At 43.2% G+C, this 22,964-nt stretch overlaps 1 protein-coding gene across 1 annotated transcript in view; it reads right to left on the reverse strand.

The window, feature by feature from the left end:
* RYR3 (ryanodine receptor 3) overlaps window positions 1–22,964 on the reverse strand; it is a 550,597-nt gene that overhangs the window by 327,213 nt on the left and 200,420 nt on the right. The window contains 1 exon segment of the mRNA XM_079909615.1: window positions 4,093–4,200. Coding sequence (XP_079765741.1) covers window positions 4,093–4,200 — 108 coding nt within the window.

Here is a 22,964-nt window from a genome sequence, read left to right on the forward strand (position 1 = left end):
CAGCACTTATTTAATTCTCACCCAACCCTATGAGGGAGGTTGCATTTTGAAGGTGTGGAAAGTCAAGTACAGAAAGGGGAAACAATTTGTCCCAGAGGTCACTCACTCCAGTTTAGCCTGGACTGAAAACACATCTGCCTAACTCCAAAAACGGAGCTTCTCTCACCACAAATGCTGCTAGGTCTGTATTCAAAGTCATTGCCATAGGATGATGACGACTGAGGACTCAGAGGGAGATGGTGACATCCTTTTTAGCCCCAGGTCCTGCTGAAGGTGGTTGGGGACCTCACAAACCGTAGGTTCTATCAATCCAAAATGTGAAAATACCTTAATATTCGTATGCAGGGATTTTACATCAAACTCCAGCTATTTAATTGGCCACAGTGCCAAGCATCCATCTCTTGGTAATATTCCCAGAATAACATCAGATAGCATTTAATCAGCGGTAAAGTGACCCAAGGATGAGTTTAGCGACCGCGGACTCTGAGGGGCACTGACGTTCTCTGCCCCCAGGGCCTCCTCATCATTCATTCTCCTTTTCAACATAAAGATGGGTCCCACAGGCTACTGGCGGTAGCTAAGGACATTTCCATAATAAACTCGGTCGTTAAACCAAGCTGGACACCTCTGTTTTCTTTGCCGGCCAAAGGAATTGCTGCAGAACCGTCTATCCTTGCAAAAAGGCTTCTATACGCTCATCAAACAAATAAACAAATAACCCACGTCATTTTTTTAAAAAAGTTCAGTTGCTGTGCAGCAGTGAACAGACACAAAAGGACCAGTTTATGCCTAGAAGGAAAAATGACCGTCTTCAAAGCAACCCGTTTGATGGCAGTCGTGATCATTAGGGAAAGTAATATCTGTTAAAAAGCAGTAAATGCCTGTTTCCAAACAGAATGGACTGGCATGCGGAGGAGGTGCAAACCCAGTCAAACATCCCCAGGCTCCCCGGAGAATCATTATGCTCTGTCGTGTTAACTCACTTCCTTCTTGATTTTTCCACTTTTTCTTTTTCTTCCCTGCTGAATATTATCATCTCAAATCAAATTAAGTACTAATAGTAAGTGGGCACAGCAGTCACTTCAGAAAAGCAAAACATTCAGGCTCAAGAGGTTATATAAAAATATTATTTCTCATTATAAAGATTGAGAGCCCAGATGGAATTGTGAGCGAGTTCCAAGGACTCTCAGTTATAGCAACGCTTCAGTTGTTATAACTTCAGTTACAGCAACTGAAGCTGCTGTTCAGGTAACTAGTGGAGCCACCAATAACTAATAAAATCTAAATCATTTAAAAAGAGTGCCCTCTCCTATCTGTACTCCAGCTCTCTTTTCAAATCCCTTCCTCTAGCTCTAAGACCTCTAGTTATTAATAATAATAGCAATAATGTATCAAGGTGGGCAATAACTGTTGGAACGCTCTTTTCTTTGGTAAAATGGCACAAAACAGCCATATGACACATGGGGAAATTGCAGAGTCTGACCCAACATGCTGATTGTTATCCAATGACTTTTTAATATTAAAAATGTCATGGATAGTTTATTTTGGACTTGATTTTTCAAAGAGAATGGCTCCTCCAATAAGATTGAACATATTGGTTCTTAAATATTATAAATTAAAGATGGCCCCTGAAATATATAACTGTATGGAATACACTTCTGCTATAACACGGCTGGTAATTCAGGTATGTCTTATTCATATGTTCCCAAACTAAGAATTCAATCTTATTAAGTTGGCATTAGTATTCTGTTTGGAAAATGAATTGTTATTTATTCTTTTTCAAAAGACAAATCAAGTTAAGACTATTGTTTAAGTTCTTGGCAACAAAGAAGAGCAAGGGTTATAAACAGAACTTTTCAATTTACTTTGTCATCTATAGGATTCCCTGAACTACTCAAACTAAACGGTAAAGAAAAAGAAGTCCTTTGAAATGCACTTTGTGAACAAACAAGATAAGAGAATGCACACAAGATAATTCTCCAGTTAACACAGCTTCTCTCTATCTTCCCAATTTCTATACTCGGTCATATATTGGCAGGGTCTAGCTGATCTTGGTTGACACTGAAAGTGGTGATATTCCACATCAAGCAGGTTTCTCTCACCAAAGGTGTCTGTAAATCATGAGTTAAGTATACTAGAAAGAAAAGGGAACAATTAAAAAGTAATCTGGGGCTTCCCTGGTGGCGCAGTGGTTGAGAGTCCGCCTGCCGATGCAAGGGACACGGGTTCGTGCCCCGGTCTGGGAAGGTCCCACATGCCGCGGAGCGGCTGGGCCCGTGAGCCATGGCTGCTGAGCCTGTGCGTCCGGAGCCTCTGCTCTGCAGCGGGAGAGGTCACAACAGTGAGAGGCCCGCGTACCACAAAAAAAAAAAAAAAAAAAAGTAATCTGTTCCACTGAACTGGAAACGTTTGAGGGTATGTACCTAAGGAGGAAAGCATGGGGTACTGAGGTCTGTGTCAGGAGGAGGTGAACACAGGTTTCAGATTTCAGTGAACATCAAAAGAACAAAAACTCACCTGCGTTAATGCTCTAAGGAAAAGCTATTTTCAGGTGGCTGATGAAAGCATACTATTCTAAGCCGAAAGAGTAAAGAATCGCAAGTATTGGTGTTAAGGACCCTAGAAAACTAATTAAACATCCTAATTTTATAGATGAGAACGCTATGGCGCCAAGAGATTGGAAGACTTATGTAAGATCACATTAAGAGCCGCAAGATGACCCAAATGTAAACATTGGTTCTCTTGAGTCTACGGTCATTGTCTCTTCTACCACCAATGAGACACTTCTTTATGATGTATGAGTTCTTTCAAGTAATAACCTGTGCTAGGTCCTGCAAATACTCCTACCTATGTGCAGTATAAGATGCAAAAAATTAGATTTGTAATTATAGTACACAATGGTAAGAACTAGTTATTGACTGTTGCTCAGGCAAGGGCACCCATCCTAGACTTACGGGGTCAACAAAGGCTTCCTTGAAGGAGAAGTAAAGATTACATAAAGGAAGAGAAGAGGAGAAAGCTGTTTTACATGGAGGAAACAGCTGACACATATGATTGGGGGTAAAGAGAGTTGTCGTGTTTGAGGAAGTGAAGGGAATTCAACGTGGTTGGATCACTGAGTGCTTGGGGTGGGGGGGTGAGAGACGGGGCAGGAAAGGTAAGCAGGGCTCACCAAATCCTGAAGGCCTTTATGCCTAGTTAAGGAATTCGGGATTTCTCTTAAGGTAATGGGCAGACAGAGAAGTTTAAAATAGTAAAGTGTAGTGATTAGATTTGCATTTTGGAAAGAACATTATGACAGTTGAGTGAAAAAAAAATCATAGGGGAGGTAGGCACAGAAGGAATCAAAGCAGTTAGTCTGAGGTAGTAACGCAGAAGATAAAGGACAGTCATCGAATAAAGTATCTAACGGGGGTGGAGAGGGGTGTTTGGACTTCAGATATACAGGCCATAGAATTAAAATACTTGATGCTAAATGCATATAAATAGATGTGGGTCATCAGTGAAAGGGTCAACATTACTCTGAAGTCTCTAGCCAAAGTCTTGCCTGGGAGACCTTTGGGAGACCATCATCCCTCAGTTAAAGACTTAGAGACAATTTTACCAACAACAGAAACTCAAGACAGCTTTGTACTTGCTCATCATGAGTGAAACTGTGGAAATCTGGGTACATGTCAAAGATTCTGCATTCTACAGGAAATCCTCTCCAAAATGCTGTAACCTGGTTGTGCTGCACTGAGACAGTCATAAATCTCTGATGAGACTTTCCCAAGAAAAAACAACCAGCCTAACAGGTATCCACACCCCACGTCCCAAGGCCCTTTCAGCCTCTCCATATTTCCCAGTGGATTATGGGCTCAATGTCCTATGCCCTGTTCAGGCAGCATTAATGATGGTCTATTTTCTGGTGGAAGTTCGTTAACCCAAAGGAAGCAGAGTTAGGGCTGCTAAGTAAGAGGAATAAGAGGATTGACTCAAGGAAACTAGAAAACTAAGGTTTTCTAGTTCAAAACTGGAGGAATGAATTGAATTGTATACTTTTGGGCTATGGAGTATCCCAAACCCCACCAAGGACATAATTCAGGTACTCACCCCTTCGCCGCCATTTTCACCTGTGTTGGCAAGCATTTCCTGTAGGGCTCTGACAGAGAGGGACTGTTCCAGTACAAAATTGCAGACGCAGAGATCTGGAGGAACATACTGTGGAAATAAAACCAGAATGAGGATACCTACTCATATCAGTTGGGGATCAGTCACACAATAACATCTCAAGGGCAAAGAGCCTATGAATCAAAGTAACACTTGGATCGATGGATGGATGAATGAGTACAAAAGGTAGCTTTTTTTCTTTTTATTCACGTTAAAATGGGTTTCAAGCTGGATTCTAAAGGATGAGGAGAAGAAAAGCCCTAAGTCTCAAGGGAACAGCGACCAAAATGTCAGGATCAGCTTGAGTAATGGCTGGGGGTACACATGGGAGAAGAATACACATCCAGCCTTGCTGAAGGAGCGAAGGCTGATCGACACTGATGTCTGGGTGGGACCAAAGGAAGAAAGTCACTGGGATCTCATCCACAATAATTTGTAGGAGGACAAGACCAGAATAGTGACCAAACACTCAGCAATAGTGACCAAAATAGGGAACCCAATTCCTTGTTAAGAAAATCTGGATGCCACAGTGTAAAAAGAGAGGATTAAGAGCTACATAAATTTAATTCTGAACAAAGAAATTGATGACCCCTACAACAATCATTCTAATTTATTATATGCTCAGGTAACACCATGATATTTTCAAACATTTCTCAATAACAGACAGCCTTCTCTGCAGATTGACTAGTAATAGCTAATGCTCATTGAGTACTTTTCTGTGCCAGGTATTGTTTTAAGTGCTTTGCTTATATTGGCTCATTTAATCTTCACAATCACTCCATGTATACATACTGTTTATCTCTCAGTTTACAGCCGAGGAAACTAAGGCACAGAGGAGTTAGGTCACCTGCCCAAGGTCATGGCTTACACTTGGGTGAGTTGGATTCAAATCTAGACACTCTGTCTCCAAATCCATATACTTAACTCTGTTCCTGCTGCTGATGAAAACATTACAGATTTTTTTCACAACTAGACCATTTTCTTTAATAAATTTATTTATTTATTCATTCATTCATTCATTTTTGGCTGCATTGGGTCTTTGTTACTCTGTGCAGGTTTTCTCTAGTTGCGGCGAGTGGGGGCTACTCTTTGTTGCTGTGCGTGGGCTTCTCATTGCGGTGGCTTCTCTTGTTGCGGAGCATGGGCTCTAGGTGCACGGGCTTCAGTAGTTGTGGCACGTGGGCTCAGTAGGTGTGGCGCACGGGCTTAGTTGCTCCACGGCATGTGGGATCTTCCCGGACCAGGGCTCGAACCCGTGTCCCCTGCATTGGCAGGCGGATTCTCAACCACTGTGCCACCAGGGAAGCCCTAGACTATTTTCAATCAGCAAAGATTTAAGTTTTATATTTCTGCAAAACACAGTGCTTGGTATTGAGAAAGATATAAAGACATGCAAAACAAAATCAATGCTCTTCAGGAGTTTACAATCCGGTTCCACGATACATCATTTTCTTTGGGAACACAGCTTATAGTCACCTTGCACACCAAGCCTTTGTTTCCTCTATGATATTGGCTGAACATTGACACCATCAGAGTAACAGGAATGAGGAATGAGGACCGGAAGTCACCCACAGCTATGTCTAACACTCCGAGACAGGTAACACTGTTTCTATGGAGCTCCAACTTAAAAGCTAAAAGCAAGCCTGCTATTAAAGCACATACAACCCCTCTGATTTTCAACATTTTCATTTTTTAAATAAAGATGATGGAATTGGTGATCTTTGATTTCCCTTTAATTTCCAAGTGTTTGTATTTGTACCTTCTTCCTCCTCTTCCCCAACCTCAATGCCCTCAAAAATAAACTCACGTCCCACTTGTCGGACCTGCCCACTCTTTCCCTTTAGTAAAGTTCTGAGACCCCCGTAAGCCAATAGTGGCTCATCCTATCCTGAAGGCTACTGGCCCATGGGTGACTTACATTTTGCCACTTAAATACTTTTCTACTTAGGATCTCTACAGTCAGAAATCCTAAAAACCCAGACTCCCTAGAATTCTGGTGTTACAGGAAATTGCCCAGTTCTCTTTATGAACATGATGTAACCAAGGAGAAACTGTATGTAACACGAGGAGACAACAGCCTTTATTTTACGTTTCTTGCTTCGTTGTCAACGTTTGTTCCTGCTGCAGGTAATTAACTCATTTGTATGAGACTTGAACAAGCAGACGGCTGGTGATGCAGGGCAAGGCTTCACATCAGGAAGTGTTTTTAGAGTACATATCGCATCATTACAAGTACCAGGCAATAATATGATAAAGTATTTCCCTAAAGACCATATGCCACAAATATATATAGTCCGACTCAGTCTCCCAAAAGACGATGCCACTCAGAAGATTTTACAGAGGTTTTTTTCCTACCACATCTTGGTCTTTCTTGATCTCATGTCACCAGAATAGGAAGCAAAAAGAGCTAGGGTTTGAGTGTGTCCACTTCCTCCTTCACTTCACTAGAGCATGCGATTTGGAGATTTCTCTATTCAGGAATGTCTACGGGTATGGCTGGTACTTTAAAGGGTGCGTTTTGGCTAATCAGCTGAACGACCCCAACATTCACGCTTACTTTTACAAGAACCCTATTTAGTCCAGTCTCTTTAAGACAGAAACGTTCACAGCTCCAAGTGCTAGAGATCCTGTCCTTATATGAGATTGTGTGATTCTGTCAGCTCTCTTTCCTCCTGTTCTGGTTTGCTTGGACAGGGATAGGCGTTCTCCCCCGGCGATGCCATCCCCCATCCTGATAGAGGACCATGGATACCAGACATGAGGCGTGCTCCAATTACATTTTTCTTTTCCCTCCAGAAGTTAAAAGTCCCAAGGTGGTCGTGATTTAATTCCTGGTACAGATGGGTACATTGACAGAGGGAGAGTGAGCACGGGGAGTGGGGGGAAGCATCTCACAGGGGAACACCGTATCTGCCACTGGTTTACATAGTTTCCTTACAGTTTAGTTTTTCTTCCTCTAGCGTGTGGTCCTGCCTGGACTCTCCATGCTCGGGGATAAGGTCACACCACTCCAAGAGCAGGCAGAACAACATGTGGGCAGCGGCAGGGGAGGGAACAGGGCAACAGAAATATCTGGAGGAAAACAAAATATAGCTAGCAACTTGTGACATGGAGTGCAGAGCACAGAGCCATCTGACCTGCTCCACCAGCTGCCATCCTTAATTACACTCCACACCGGCCTGAGCTCCCACCTCCACATTTGCCAAGAATAAGCCAAGGCCACTGGTCCATCAAAGCTAATTTGTTTGCAGCATGAGAATTCCCCCAGGAGGCCGGCTCATTGTGTCTGGGCTCTGGAGCCTGTGCGTCGGTCACTGCCTGCCAGGCGTGGGGCATGTGTTTGATGATTCTCAGCACGGAGAGAAGGGCTCTGTTGACATCTGTTCTGAAATAGCTCCTCATCACTCTCCCCAGCCCTGTCCTCAGCCTAGAGAAGCACCATGTTTCCAAATGTCCTACAGAAAACCTTGAGATGCCAGGGCTCTGCATGAGCCAGGAGCTAGGTATTCATTTAACCCCACCGTGTAGAAAGCAGTGAAAGGGAAGGCCTATGGACCCTCCAAGTTCCGTAAGTCTATGTAACATATACCTCGCTGCACTCAACGTATTTTTCTGGGGCTTACTAAGTCCAAGAAGGTGGGAATTTAACACTCCTGTTATTGGATTCATTTAGCATTTTTCTACCTAGCACCCCACAATGTACACTCACCAGGGTACTGGTTTGTACAAGGCAATCCTTCAGGGGAGCGAAGAGAAGAAATAGTTAACAGAAACAGGGATGTTCTCCCTCTATTACGCTGTTAACCACAGTCGCTGTGGCTTACATAGTTCTTCACGCAACGCAGTCTGTTTCCCTAGATTGTGGGTATCTTGCAAAACCTGTGTCTGACTCTACTTTTGCTATCCTTAGTAGACAGAACAGCAAGTGCTCAACTCAAGTCTTCTTGAGCTGACTCTGTGTGTCCTAGACTATCCGAGAGTATGTGACCGATGGTAGCGGTGGTTGCAGCGCTAAGCATGCACTTGCCTGTTGAGCCTCTTCCCCAAGCCTCCTGCTTAAGATTCAAGGGACCCTTCTTCTCTCATCGTCATGGGTCTCCTCCCACTTCCCTGTTAGCCCATCTGGCTCTCCTATGGCCGCGCCTCAATAATATACCCTGTAAGTGCGGCAATGGCTTTGAATGAAAAGCAGTACAGGTTATATTGGCTAAGAGCGAACCCTCTAGCACAGGATTGCCTGAGGTCCTATCTCTGTTCAACCGCTTATTAGCTGAATGACGTTAGGCAGATAACTTAGTCTCTTTGCCTCAGTTTCCTTACCTGTAAAGTAGAGATCTGATAGTACCCACTTCTCAGAATAAACTAATTTTTTATATTTAAAGAACTTACGATATGGTCTGGCACATAGTGAGTACTCAATAAATGTCAAATGTTGTCCACACAGGGCAGTGAAATCCATATATCAATAACTCACTTAAATGTTTATGTATATATCTACTATTTCTGAAGTTCTTATTTTGTGTAAGGATAAGGCAAAATCCCTGCTCTTCAAGGTTGTGCGGTCTCGTGGAGAATTGGGGGAGCAAACGGAAAATTTCCAAAGTATGATTCAAAAGGCCCATAGGTGGGTAAGGAAGCGTGAGGAAGCACCCAGAGTTGAACAGGGCTGGAGTGGAGAGAGGGGGAGGGGGAGGGGAACAAGCAAAGGGAGGGGAGAGGTGAGGCTGAGAAAGACGTAGGTGCTAGACTGAGGGTCTTGAGTCATCCTGCCAAGGATTTTGGACTCTGTCTTCAGTGCAATAGCCTACATTCAAGGAAGCGACCAAATCAAATGTGCATCTTTGAAAGATCACTGCAGGTCCAGTGTGAAGTGGGCTAGACCAAGGCAGAGAAACTAGTTAGGAAGTTGTTGCAATAAACTGGTTACAAGGGGACAATGGCATGAATTAAAATAATGGTAGTTGAAATGGAGCTAAAGCAGTGAATTTGAAAAATCTTCAGAAGTTCAGAGAGAGAAGATCTGGTGACTACTTGGACGTAGGAGAGGAGTGGAAGATAACCGGTGTTTCTATCGGATGGAAAAAGAGTGCAAAAAAGAATTCAGGTAGAACAAGCCACACCAAGGGTCAAAAGTACCATGAAGACAGTAACTGCACTTGGCAAATTGTCCGTGGATCTCCATTTGGGCAACAGAATGATGATGGGAGAGCAAAGTCTCTGTGATGATGTAGTGGTATCCCTGCAGGTGTCAGCAGAGGAAGGCTCACCTGGGAGAAGAGGAGGAACCTGAGAGAATGACACATGTTCTCCACAAAAGGAGAATTCCTGGAGACCCAGCAACCAAAGTCAGCCCAAGTAACCTTACTTCCCTTTCCCATGTCCATTAGGCAGTCAGCCAGTATTGAGAGAACCTAACAGTATGCATGCAGTATTGTACTAGCTGCTGTGGGGAACAAAAGAGAAAAGACATGGTTTCTATCCTTTAAGGCATTCTTAAGCTATTTGAAGAGACAGATCTACCATAGATGAGACTTTATGAAACAATAAAAAAGTTTACATTCAATGCTAAATTGGAGAGTATATGTCTTACAGGACCAAGAGGCCTCTCAGCCATGTTGAGGATGGGGAAAGGCCAGCCCAGGCTGGAGCGTGGCCTAAAGAGGGTTTACGTGGGCAAGTAGCTCCTGGCACAGAGCCAGAACTCAAATTTTTGTTTAATGAATGAACAAGATGGGAGAGTTATCCTTCCATTTCCTTGTGTGGATTCTTCCCTTCTGTTTAAAATTCCATTCGTTGAAGCAGCATTTTTAAGTTATAGGCTTTCCAGAACCTCTGTCCTTACTTCCCTTTGCTTTTTCGCCTAATTCACCATCCCCCCAGCTCACCTCCATGGGCACCATGTCTGCTGGCAAGAGGCAGAGCTGGACGCTGTCCCCAGTGGTCTGGCTTCTACACGCCTTGTCTGTTCCATTTCACCACAGTGCCTCCCACAGGACTGAAAACCATCTCCCTATGATGGCTCAATGCAATCCTACTCAAAGACTATGGATGAGAAGACTTCCCAAGCCCTCGGGGGCAGAAAATTATCCTCTCCTCCAGAAAATGTTCCAGGTCAATCTGGCCCCACTAGGTACAGTGTGGCATTGGATAAGACCAACTTTCTATGGGTGAGCACCACGATGGCTAGAGATGGGACATGTAGCTTGTATTTCAGGAGCTTTAAGCACTTCACAGACATGATCTCATCCACCTACAGCAGACATGAGCTCATGTGTGGACTGCCTCTCTGTTATTGATAATACATAATTATTTGTATTGTGTTTATACTCCAAAGGCAGAGCCGATCGTTAACCAAACTAACACCTACATCTCACCCCAAGCAGGTTTTAAGTATTTATGCAGTTAAGCGCCTTTTAAATCTACCTTTGTCACCTCTGCTAAGTTTTTGATAGATTATAATGAAGAAAGTTATATAGTGAATATTTAAACCTGAAGCTGTTGCCCAGTCTCTGTATTTCTACAAAAATAGTTGGTGGCTTTACAACTATTTTAGAGGTGGGTCAACTGAGATACAAAGGAATTAGGTAAAACTTATATGGGCAAGTGGAGAAATAAGAATAGAATTCATATATACATTTAAAATGTATCTATTTACCTATCTATATCATTGTAGCAGGTACTGTACTAAATCCTTTATAAATATTACCTCATTTAACTCTTACATCAACTCTTTTAGCAAAAAGATTATAGATAGACAGTTTATAAATGAGAAAACTGAGACTCAGAAAGGTTGAAACACTTCCCCACAACCACATGCTGAGAATAGCATTTAAATCGGGAATTCCAAGCTCAACACTTTCTGATACTGTGTCAATATTCCTGAAGAGAAGGTTCTCATCCTTATACGAACATTGTGTTGTGGAACTCTAATTCTACTAGGCTACCTCCTCCCAATTCTTTTTTTTTTTTTTTTTTTTTTTTTGCCACACCGAGCGGCATGTGGGGATCTTAGTTTCCCAACCAGGAATCGAACCCGTGCCCCCTGCAGTGGAAGCACGGAGTCTTAACCACTGGACCGCCAGGGAAGTCTCCTCCCAATTCTCATACTTTAATAATTTAAGGACTTCATATTAGGTTCTTGACTATCTCAGGAAGAGTTCTCTACTCTGGAATGGCTACTGCAAAGATTACGGGCTGCAGTTGGTGGGACTATCGGGACTCAAGAGCTTTCTAAAATTGCGATTCCTGGCAAGCGCGCTCATTTCCATTTTCATGCAGTTCTGAAATCTGAAACCAACTTACCACGTAAGCTCTCTCTTCCAAAAAGCAATTCAACTCTGGGCACGATGGGACAAGTTTCCACCAAGGACATACATGTGGAGATTTTAAACGTGTGTACGTCCAGATTTTAAACATGTCGAGGGAAGAGACTTTGCCTATCTGTGTTAAAAGCTATCATGAAACAAGTTTAAAATGTATAAAACCTCGCTTAAGTTTTTTAAAAATATATTTTGCTATGGAAAAGGATCTTTCAGAAAGGTCTTTCTGAAAATATATACAGAAACTATTCGAAACATTTGAGTTCCAATTTTTGCCTGAACTTTGCTAACAAAACCCATTATCCGTAAACAGTAAGGCACACAGAATTTAAACTTATAGCTGGAAAACATTCCTTCTGGGCAGAGAGGAGAAAGATTCTATTATCTTTTAAAGGAATGAAGTGAAGAAGGTGCCTCCTGATGCCCGAGGAATCAACCACAGGAAGGCAATGCTCTCAGTATCCCCCAGTCTCTTGGCGGTTCTTCATTCTAGGGAACAGTGAGCATCCCTGGGAGGACTGACAGCTGTGGAGAATCACTACCACAGCACAAGGAGACGTACGAAGCAAAAGCACTCATGGTCGTGAGCAGAACAACTGCAGCATCTGACGCCATGCTGGCCTGAGGTTTTACTCCAAGAAAGAGGGAGTATGCAGAAGGAAAGGGATGGAATAAGTTGATTATGCATACGGGAGAGGAAGATTACCAAGTTACAGAAAGCTGTTGATATTTAAAAAAAATAAAATAATAAGCTTCTACTAGGGAGTTAAATATTTACTTGAGCAGAACACTTGCTGAAACACTTCCTACGTGAGCGAGAAGCCACTGCCACCTAGAAGCAGGAAATCCAAATTGCAGGACCAATATCCTTTGATAAAAGTCCTGCCAAGAAATACCAGCCCAAAGTGATAAAGAACTAAAAACACCCACAATCACTGTTTCTTTGCCTCATCCCTCAAATGCCCAGATATTGGCTGTTTAATTCACACTGATCCACAGATCCATTACAGTCTAGCCTCTCATAGGGAGAATGTTTATTAATTCAAGTAAGAGCCACACTTGCAACATCAACTATCCTTTTGATGATGCTCAGAGATTTCTCACAAGAGGTAACACAAATAAGCTTGTTTTGGAAGTGTGAATGCAGTTGGCCCAAGCATCTCCTGGGCAAGGCTGCTAACATTTCAGATTCCTGGCACCCTTCTCCAGGTGGTACTTGAAAAGAATCTCCCAGGTGATTCTGAAGCAGGATGTCTCTGACCCCAATTTGAAAGATACTGTAGAGTAACTGGACCAAACAAGTAAAGTCAGGTACCTGGACAGTAACTGATTCTTACTCTAGATCTTTCATTAAACGAGTTCAATTCATCAAAATATAAGAATTTCTTTCAAATGAATAACCCAATAATTTGAAATCCACATAATTGTTGTTTTTATGATCTTGCCTGCTATGGCCCCAACCAAGAGTAATGCTGAGGTACCCTGGACGCCTCTATTCTGCAAGCATCAGTTGTTTCTGGTACATAGGAAAAATGTCACCAAGAGCCTGGCAAAAATCAGTGCTGTGAAGCTTGTGTTCTTTAAAATAAGGAAGAAGGGGCGGCCAAAGAATCAGAGTCAAAACGCTGGGCAGCTGGCTTGTACAACTGCCTGCTGGGAAAATGCATCACTCACAGGCTGGTTGACTTGGGTCTTGATTGAGCCAAGTTTTGCCTCCCTGCCTGGCACGGTCGGCATGTAGAATAACAAAGGTGCCAAAAGGTAGAAATGTGGAACACTCGCACCTGGAAAAAACAAGCTGTGCGGAGGAGCAGCAAACAATACCCACTGTTTATAGACGGAGGTAGCGGAAACAATGACTCTTTGCACGGCCCTAAAAAAAAATATGGTCATAAATGAAACTCTAGCTTAATGAGTAGCACAGGTAATACAAAACGCTCTGTGGTAAGCAATGGGACCCTAATTTGCTAGTTTTCAATGGGATTGAAAATGTGAGAAACTGAAGTTGTTATTCCAAAGAGCTTACATATTGGGGAAAAAAGCAGAGCTCAGGAAAGAGGAAAGGCAGCATGTCAGTAAGGAGATGAAACCAGCATGTGTGTTCCATGTGCCATGAATAAATTAGGGGTACCAGCCTCAGCAGGAGGAACAGCACAGGGTACAGGATGGTGGAGTTGGAATGAGGTGTGATAGACAGAAATATCAAGAGATGAGATCAAAGCTGAGGGGGGCGGACTGGCAGGAAAGCCTAGTCTCAACCTAATGTTTGTGTTTTAGTCTCCAGCTTGGTTTCTTTTAGTTTTGGTGGGAGGAACACTGACCAGCAGTGTATATATTCCTTGGCAATTCCACTTGCCCTCTCCTCCCTTTTGAGAAATGACGTGTTTGTCAGAGAATTTAGAAACCATGGTAAAGCTTTTCTCCATGGCAAGGCGCTTCTCCATTTCCTCCAGCAGCTTCAGGAGGGGACAATGTGTGTCTCTTGGCCTCTCATCACACACAGGAAGGGGAAGATTGAGGAAAGCCTTCTGAAGAGCCCACAAGAGAAGAGACAATGCCAAGCTCAACTAAAGGCTGATGGAACAGAGACACCGTGTCCGCAATGGCAGCTCTGTCCCCTTAGGTGCAATGCTCACCACTATTATTATCGGGAAGAACCTCCTGTGTACTGAGTCCTGCTTGATTACAGTAACAGCTCCATGAGGCTCTGGATCTGAAGTGGATAAAGCTCGGGGTGCCAAAGGGCAAGGACGACAGCTTGGCTTCCAAATGGTCTGAATTTTTTTTCCAATGCCTCCTTCCCACTCTCAGATTGAATCCAAATTCCAATGTGCAAATGCAGTTTTTACTTTTTGTCCCCTCCATGGAAGTTTTGTTTTGGAAAAAATAAACATGTCACTATAAACTAAGTTCTGGATTCAAATTTTTTCTTTTGGCAGGAGTATATGGATAGACGTTCATAAAAGTTTCAGTTTTAAAAAGCCTTTGTGGAAATAAATAACAGTTATAAATACTTTGCTCCAATATGGAAGAAGTCCTCCTATATCCTACCCCCTTCAACTGCCTCACAGTGTCTGAGCTAAACTACTACTGCTAGATATTTACATGTGCAAGGATTAGTATCACATGCCCCCATTTACAAGGGGGCATGTAATATTCAACACAGATATTTTAAAACATGTATACTAGAGAGGAATTTAGCACTGCCAGTCAGAAGTAGCTGCATGAGTTAAAGATGTTCACTTAATAATAAGCGCTGCTTCAGTGGAGTGGGCTATATCTACTTCAGTAGTGCCACCCTTACCAGGAAGCATTCCAAGTACGAAGGATGAACAAACATCAAAATGCTCATTCAACTGTGGAGACGTGTTGGGTTCCATTCTCTCCAAACCGTCTCCCATCGAAGTCACTGATACCTTTCACTCAGGTCGTGAGCCAGCTTTGATAAACACAAGGAAACCAGTAGGAGACTCAGTCTCTTCCTATTTGAACCCAACCCATCACTCAGCATCTGGTGAAGGTGACCAGGAAATACCATGTCAAATACTGCCTCTGCCCAACCATCCAAGTTCACGCGACAGAACCTTCACTTCAGTTCCCTTCCTTATCCACGCTAGACAACTAAGCCAGGTTAGTGAGGTTTCCCATCAACAATGAGGACAGAGAATAGGTGTTGCAGGGCACATTACTCAGGAGGGAAGGGGAAAGGGAAAACCTCATCAGGAGTTACCTCCAACACACAATGGTTGTGTCAACTTGGTGCTATGAGAGAGGATGAACACACTGATAGAAGCTGAAAGAGCAATGCCACACCTCAGAAAGGAAAGTCCTTGCTCATGGTGACCCAAGATAAGTTTGTCAGACCTTATGAAGATAAATGTCTCAAATTAGGACTTCCCTGGTGGGGCAGTGGTTAAGAATCTGTCTGCCAATACAGGGGACACAGGTTCGGTCCCTGGTCTGGGAAGATCCCACATGCTGTGGAGCAACTAAGCCTGTGCACCACAACTACTGAGCCCATGCTCTAGAGCCCACAAGCCACAACTACTGAGCCCACGTGCCAGAACTACTGAAGCCTGTGTGCCTAGAGCCCGTGCTCCACAACAAGAGAAGGCACTGCAACGAGAAGCCCGTGCGCCGCAACGAAGAGTAGCCCTGGCTCACCGCAACTAGAGAAAGCCTGTGCGCAGCAACAAAGACCCAACGCAGCCAAAAATTAATTAATTAATTTTTAAAAGTGTCTCAAATTAGTCAGTTGCTCTCCAGCAGCATTTATCCTTATGTTCTAGTGAATAAGATGAAGATGAGCGCCATGTCTGGCTTTCTAGTAAACGCGTACATTTTGGGAAAGAAGCAAGTTCATTCATTACTACGGCAATTCGAAACTTTTCATGGCAGGCTGTAGGTAAGGGTGAACATGATACTAATGAAGCCAAGGTCGGTGGTAGCTTTGCCTCGTTTTGTGATGACATCTAGCTACTTTGTCATTACTTAGTCAAACAAGGAAACAGATGTATAAGGCCGATGACTGCAAATTCAGACCTTCCACGATTTCTGAAAGTGAGGTCTGTGGACCACCTGCATAAGAACCAGACAGGAGTCTGTTTGAAAAAAAATAAAAGCAGATTTCTGGCCCTACGCAAGACAAGGCTGGGGATTGAAGGATATGCTCATTCCAGTTTGAGAACCTCAGCCTTTCTGGGTGAGCTCAGTGCCAAAGCTCACAGGTGCTGGCTAGGATCATCATCTTCAAGGATAAAGCATTCATGACACAATTTACCTGGGAAATCAGGGAGTGAGCGAAACCACAGTGCTCATTTTTCAAACAGAAAGGTGATCAGAGGAGGTTCTGGAAACTTCCGCATGAACATCAAAAAGTTCTCATCTTTCTTGGCTGTATTTTTCACAAAAAAATTAATTCCCTTTAGCTGTTTACTAAGAGGTTTTGCTGAATGACAATAGTAAGCCTTCTTGCGTTCACTCAGTCTCAGAGCTTGCATTAAATTCTAAAACCTCTCCTCATCTTTAGGTAAAAGAAGAATTGTTTGAACCTAGATGCTACAGCTTACCAGGGTAATGATTCAGATTTCAAGTCTCAAGTGACTGCCCCTGGGATGGAGGAGGTGGGGTGGAAATCAATTATTCCGCCCTCAGTGCTCTGAGGCAGTACTGTACCTGAACCGCCCCAAAGAGATGATAATCTATTCTATTTTGAAGTCGAAATATGTTGGGATGTATAGCGAAGTGCTAAAGTGGCGCTTAAGGCAAAAGTCTTTGATGAAAGCGCTCTAATGAGAAATGGATCATTAGGGTCAAGGGTTTTAAAATCCTGTCAACCACTCAATAGCTCAAAAAGAACTGTCAGACAGAGGCTTACAAACAGCTTTCCTGTACCAGTCGTTCTCATCTAAAGGCTTTGCATAAAGCTCAGCTGAGTTTAAGTGGAATGGAAGAAAAATGATTGGAAAACATACTGACAGAGAAAGCAGCTAATCCTGGGATGTCTGTTTTAAAAACAATTTGTAATCACTCCCTGAAATAACTTGGATGAAGAAACACAAATTAATTCTCCATAGCATTTTGAATTATTTAAAATCAACTATTTGCTACACAACAGGAAGTTAAGAGCAAACAAGATATTGTTTCCAAATGACTCGTAAAATGTTTCAGTTCATGTAGTTTGTTCAGGTCACTTTAAAAACTACTCAACGAACTACTGAAAAGTAGAGAAATAAAGTTGTCAACTGTCTGTAAATCTTAACTTCTAAAACAATTTTAAACATTTCCTTTACAAAACTCTCCTCATGCAGTGGCTGGCAAATCAGATCCTAGAGGTTATTTTGTGTAACATTTTAAAGCACGTTGGAGGGAGAGCAAAACCAGATCTCTTGAATCACTATTCCGTTCTTTGTAAACAATACTTTCATCTGGGAATTATGAATACGCACATCATTTCAAAAGATCACATAAGAGGTCATCAGCATGGCTTAGGTTTTATCCCCAGGTTTTAAAACACCCACAAGGAATGAAAATGATGGATGTAACATGCCTTGGGTTTTTGACTCAAATTCTAACACGAACGCAATGCATCCTTTTAATTCCATGTAAAAGTAACAACTGGAAGAGAGATGTTCCCCCAATCACAGGAAGAAAAGGCAAGTCTTTGTGGTCTAATTAGTAAGTTCAAGAGTTGGGGGAGGAAGAAAAAATACTGCTAATCAAGACCAAAATAGCAGCTATTAGGTCTGAAGAGCAAAGTACTAAGCGCTGCAGAGGAGCCCGGGTATGAATAACACCTACTCATAATTCACCTGGGGCCATTTGCCTGCTGTGAACAAGTAAATGACAAATGAGCAGCAGAGCAATGGTGCCACTTTACACACTGAATAAATTCTTTGTGAAGATTCCCACCACTAAAGGTACAGGCTGTCTTTAAAGAAAAAGAGGGGACGGTATTGCCTCAAGCAGATAAGTTATAAACACAGTATTAATAACTCAAATAGTAAGAAGGACAATATAGACGAGAGGAGATCTCAGGGTTGACACTTTTTTCCTTCTCTTTAACTAGGTCCTCGGATCCGGCAACTGACAAATGCATTAATAAACTTGACATGCGTTGCTCCCGACTTCTATGCTATTCCTTTGGATATCTGTTTCCCTTCTCGTCTCTTAACCGTTAGAAACAGCAGAGCGTGAGGCTCAATGTGGATGCAGAAATGGAAAGAAGACTTCTGGAAAGAAAACCATTTAGCTGCCGAATGGGAAGAACAGGACCGTGGAGCCAGGATTTTCAGAATCTGAGCATCCCTAGGATTAGACTCCAACCCTTCGACTTGATGAATTCACATATGGACCAGTAGGAAATGAGCCCTTTATCCTGCCTACACAAAACGACAATAGTCCCTGACCCAGTGTGAACAATCTTCCCTTGGGGCCCTCTCGATTCCAGATGCTTATTCTCTCATTCTTCAGATAACTTGGGCTTAGGAGGTTGGGTCTGTGTCCTTCTCCTTCCCGGGACTGTTTCTAGATCACTGCTCTTCCACAAGTTAACTCCTTCTCCTTTAAGCATCCTGTGCCTGGAGACATCACCCTTTGCTGCCTCCCTTTTTGCTATTTGTTTATTTCTGTGACCTTCCCATCTTCACTGAACTCTCTGGCCCTTTTTCGTTCCCACTCTTGCTGATTAGAACACTCACATTGCTATTTCTTGAATTGTGTGCTCCCCCCAAATATATGCTGAAGTCTTGAGCCCCAGCAACTGTTAATATGACCTGATTTGAAAATAGGGTCTTTACGGATGTAATCAAGTTAAGATGAAGTCATTAGGGTGGGACTTAATCCAATAGGACTGATGTCCTTACAAGAAGGGGAAAACGCCATGTGAAGACAGACGCACAGAAAAGGGCCATATAAAGATGGAGGCAGAGATTGGGGGTATGCTGTCACAAACCAAGGAACACCTGGGGCTGCCAGACACTAGAATGGGCAAGGAGGATCCTCCCACAGAGGCTTCGGAGGGAGCACAGCTCTGTTCACACCTTGATTTCAGACTTCTAGCCTCCAGAACTGTAAGAGAATAAACTTCTGTTGTCTGAAGCCACCTAGTTTATGCTAATTTGTTACAGTAGCCCTAGGAAACTAATGGGCTCTATGAATAATCTATCCCATATTACAGCTTCGCAGTTATTTTGCTTCTTCTTCATCAGTGATCTTCTATACTGTAGTTCAGCCACCCTCTTTCATGGTCATACACCTGGGGCCTAGTTTCAGCCAAACTGCTCTACTCGGAAACCTCTGATGGACGCACCCCACGATTTAACCATGCAGTCCCCTTTCAGCGGGCTTCCTTACTCAATAACTCTCATCACTATTTACACCCCTTAATCCTTTTCACTCACACAGTCTCCTCCTGTCTTTAGTTCTTTCCTCATTCAGCCTAAATTCCAAGATTCCATGGTCCAGTCTCCTACACTCTCTTGCCGTTTTGACACTTACCCCACTCACCCGGCAGAATTTAACTATCCGCCTTCTCCATGCCTGCGCTGGGCCTGCGGAGAGCTGCTGCACAAGATGACACAACTCAGAAAATTGGTAGCGCTGGAAAGTCATGGTTACCAACCTCAGCTGGCCCTCCCTGCTGTGCCCTCACACCTCTAGGCGGCTCACTCACCAAAACTTTCTGCACAAAACCTACAGGTCTCCTCCCAGCCTTGCCTTCTTCCTCTTCAGTGGAGTAGGAGGTCTTCCTTGCTTGAAGGCCAGTTCCTCATCTCTGTTCTTAATGCCAGCCCTTTCCACTGTGTCAGCAATTTGCACACTAACGCATCCCTTCCCTCTTCTGCATCTCCTTCTTCTCTTTCTCCACTTGTACCTTTCCATCAGCATGGGAACATGCTTAAGACTTAACCACACTTAAGCCTCTTCTATTACAAAAATCCTTCCATCCTCTGACCCTCTCCAGCCGTCACTCTCTCTTTCAGAGATTTCTGCACTGGCTGTCTTTATTTTGTCTTCCTTTTCTGCTTGCGCTCCACCTCGGCTAAACTGGCTCTGCCCTTGTCCCCCCACTGAGCGAGCTCTCACCAAGACTACCATTGGCCTCCGTGTCACTACATCTAATGGACACATTCCAAACTCACATTACTTTGCCTCCAAGGGACATCCTACCCTATTGACCATACTCCTTCTTGACACTCTTCCCGTGATTTCTGTGGCTTCTATGACATTGTCCATGCCTATTTTCCCTCTGATCTCTTAGGTTTCTCCTCCTCCTTCTCTGTGCTGTGTTTCTCTTCCTCTACTCATCTTTAAATATCTACATTTTCCAAGCCCTCTTCTCTTCCCTTCTTAATCCATATTATTTCCCCTCTCAGAGCTTGATTTGCTATCCTTAAGCCAATATCTCCTAAATGTTATCTCCATTCCAACCTCTCTGATCCATACATCCAGATGCCTATCAAAGTTTCCTCTTGGATGCTTTCCAGGCCTTTTGAATTCAATATGCCCCAAATCCAGTTCATAAGCACTATCTGTCCTAACACTTTCCTTCTCCCACATGCCCTATTTCACTAAACAACATGTCATCCATAGGCAGCTAACTCTAGTTACACTTGACTCCTCCCACTTTGATCCCTTCACCACCCTATACGTCCCATTAACCACACCTGAAGTCAATTTAATCCCTGTCTATTCATGTCCTTTTTACATATGAAGGACCTATACAGTTTCCACAAGTTCATGTTTTCGCCTGACAATCAGCCCGTGTGTGTTCAACTCCCATCTTTGCTACTTCAAAACCTGTGCCCTCGCCTCTTCTCTTTTGCATATGCCAAAGCTGCTCTCAGTTAATTCCCTCACTAACAGTGCCATACGTTAGTCCCCCCCCCCCCCGCCTTTTCTTTTATGGCTTCAGTCTCTCCTTCTCTACGGCCTCCTTTTTCTCTGCCTAAAACATGCCTGTCTCTCTCATCATGGAAACTCCTTCTTTATAACCCAGATTTTGCTTCAACACCATTGTCTCTTCTTTTAACTCTCAGCTGCTTCACAGAGCAGTGAACACTCACTGAAGAGGTTCTGGTTCAGGTAACAGTGGAGAAGCTTACAGCAGAATAATCTTCCTGACAATAACAATTATAAATTTTGGAAACACATTAAAAAGATAACTGTTTGAAGGTACTGGAGAGCAATCTAAAGCCGGAGGGAAAAATATGACTCTTGAAAGAAGGGAAGCCAAGTAGGTGATATGCACATTTAATTAAAATTTCCCCTGAGGCCACTCCCTTGTTTACGGATTTTATAGGGGATTGATGGCAAGAAAAAAAGCTGCTGTGGAGTCAGAGGGCTGAGTCTGGGGTTGTTGGAATGTCAGGAAATTGAAGAGGAGAATGTGGAAAAAGGAGGGAACCACTGTATATGAAAACTCCAAATCGGCAATAAAAATACCCCTCAAATTCTGGCCCACTCATCAACTGTACAGGGCAGCACTCCAAGTATCAAATGGAAAGGAACAGCTGGAATGCTTAAAAGGAAGGAAGGTTTCAGTAGCTACCTGGTTTTGGAGTGTCAGAATTTGGTGTTCAAGCCTAACTCTCTAGACGGGGTTAGGAAACACTTCAGGATTTTCCTTAAAACCCAGATGGGCTACATCCCAAGACTAACGACTATATCCTAAAACTAAATGCAAAACTAAAAGAGACCAAGGCTCCAGAAGATCAAGGAGCTCCACCAGTAATTTAATTGCCTGCTACAACAAAACACAATACTCTTTAGGGAAAGAAAAGTGAAAACAAAATAACTACAAAACATTGGCTACAATCTTCAGTATAAAATAAAAATTACTAGACATGCAAAGAAATAGGAAACTGTGACTCATAATCAAAGGAAAAACCAGTCATAAGAAGCAGATCCACAGACAACCCATATACTGGCATTAGTAGGCAGGATTTAAAATAACTATTATAAATGTTAATGAATTTATCAGAAAAAAATAAGAACAATGGGAGATGAGAATATGTAAACCTTAGAAATAAACTACTGAAAATTTTGTAATTAAAAAAATACAATATCTGAAATAAATTCACTGGAGAGAGTTAATGGCACTTTTAAATTAAAGAAACAAAAATAAGTCAATAGGAATTATTCAAACTGAAGCACAGAGAGAAATATAGTTGAAAAAAATGAACCGAGTTTTAGTGGCCTATGGAATAACATAAAATGGTTTAATGTATACGTAATTGGAGTCCCAGCAGGAGAGAATAAGTGTGGCAAAATAAATATTTTAAGAAGTAACAGGGGACCTTCAAGATGGTGGAGGAGTAAGACATGGAGATCACCTTATACCCACCAATACATCAAAAATACAACTACATGTGGAACAACTCCTACAGAACACCTACTGAACGCAGGCAGAAGACCTCAGACTTCCCAAAAGGCAAGAAAATCCCCACGCACCTGGGTTGGGCAAAAGAAAAGGAAAAAACAGAGACAAAATAATAGGGACAGGACCTGCACCTCTGGGAGGGAGCTGTGAAGGAGGAAAAGTTTCCAAACACTAGGAAGCCCCTTCACTGGTGGAGACAGGGGTTGGGCGGGGCAGAAGTTCGGAGCCATGGAGGAGAGCGCAGCAATATGGGTGCAGAGAGCAAAGCGGAGAGATTCCTGCACAGAGGATTGGTGCCGACCAGCACTCACCAGACTGAGAGGCTTGTCTGCTCACCGGCAAGGGCGGGTGGGGGCTGGGAGCTGAGACTTGGACTTCAGAGGTCAGATCCCAGGGAGAGGACTGGCGTTGGCTGCGTGAACACAGCCTGAAGGGGCTAGTGCGCCACAGCTAGCCGGGAGGGAGTCCGGGAAAAAGTCTGGACCTGCCTAAGAGGCAAGAGACCATTGTTTCAGGGCGAGCGAGGAGAGGGGATTCCTTCCCTCTCTGCACACAGAAGGCAGAGCACTGACTAAACGAGCTCCAGAGACAGGTGAGAGCTGTGGCTATCAGCG

The sequence above is a fragment of the Stenella coeruleoalba genome, assembly GCF_951394435.1.
Source record: "Stenella coeruleoalba genome assembly, chromosome: 2".
NCBI lineage: Eukaryota > Metazoa > Chordata > Mammalia > Artiodactyla > Delphinidae > Stenella > Stenella coeruleoalba.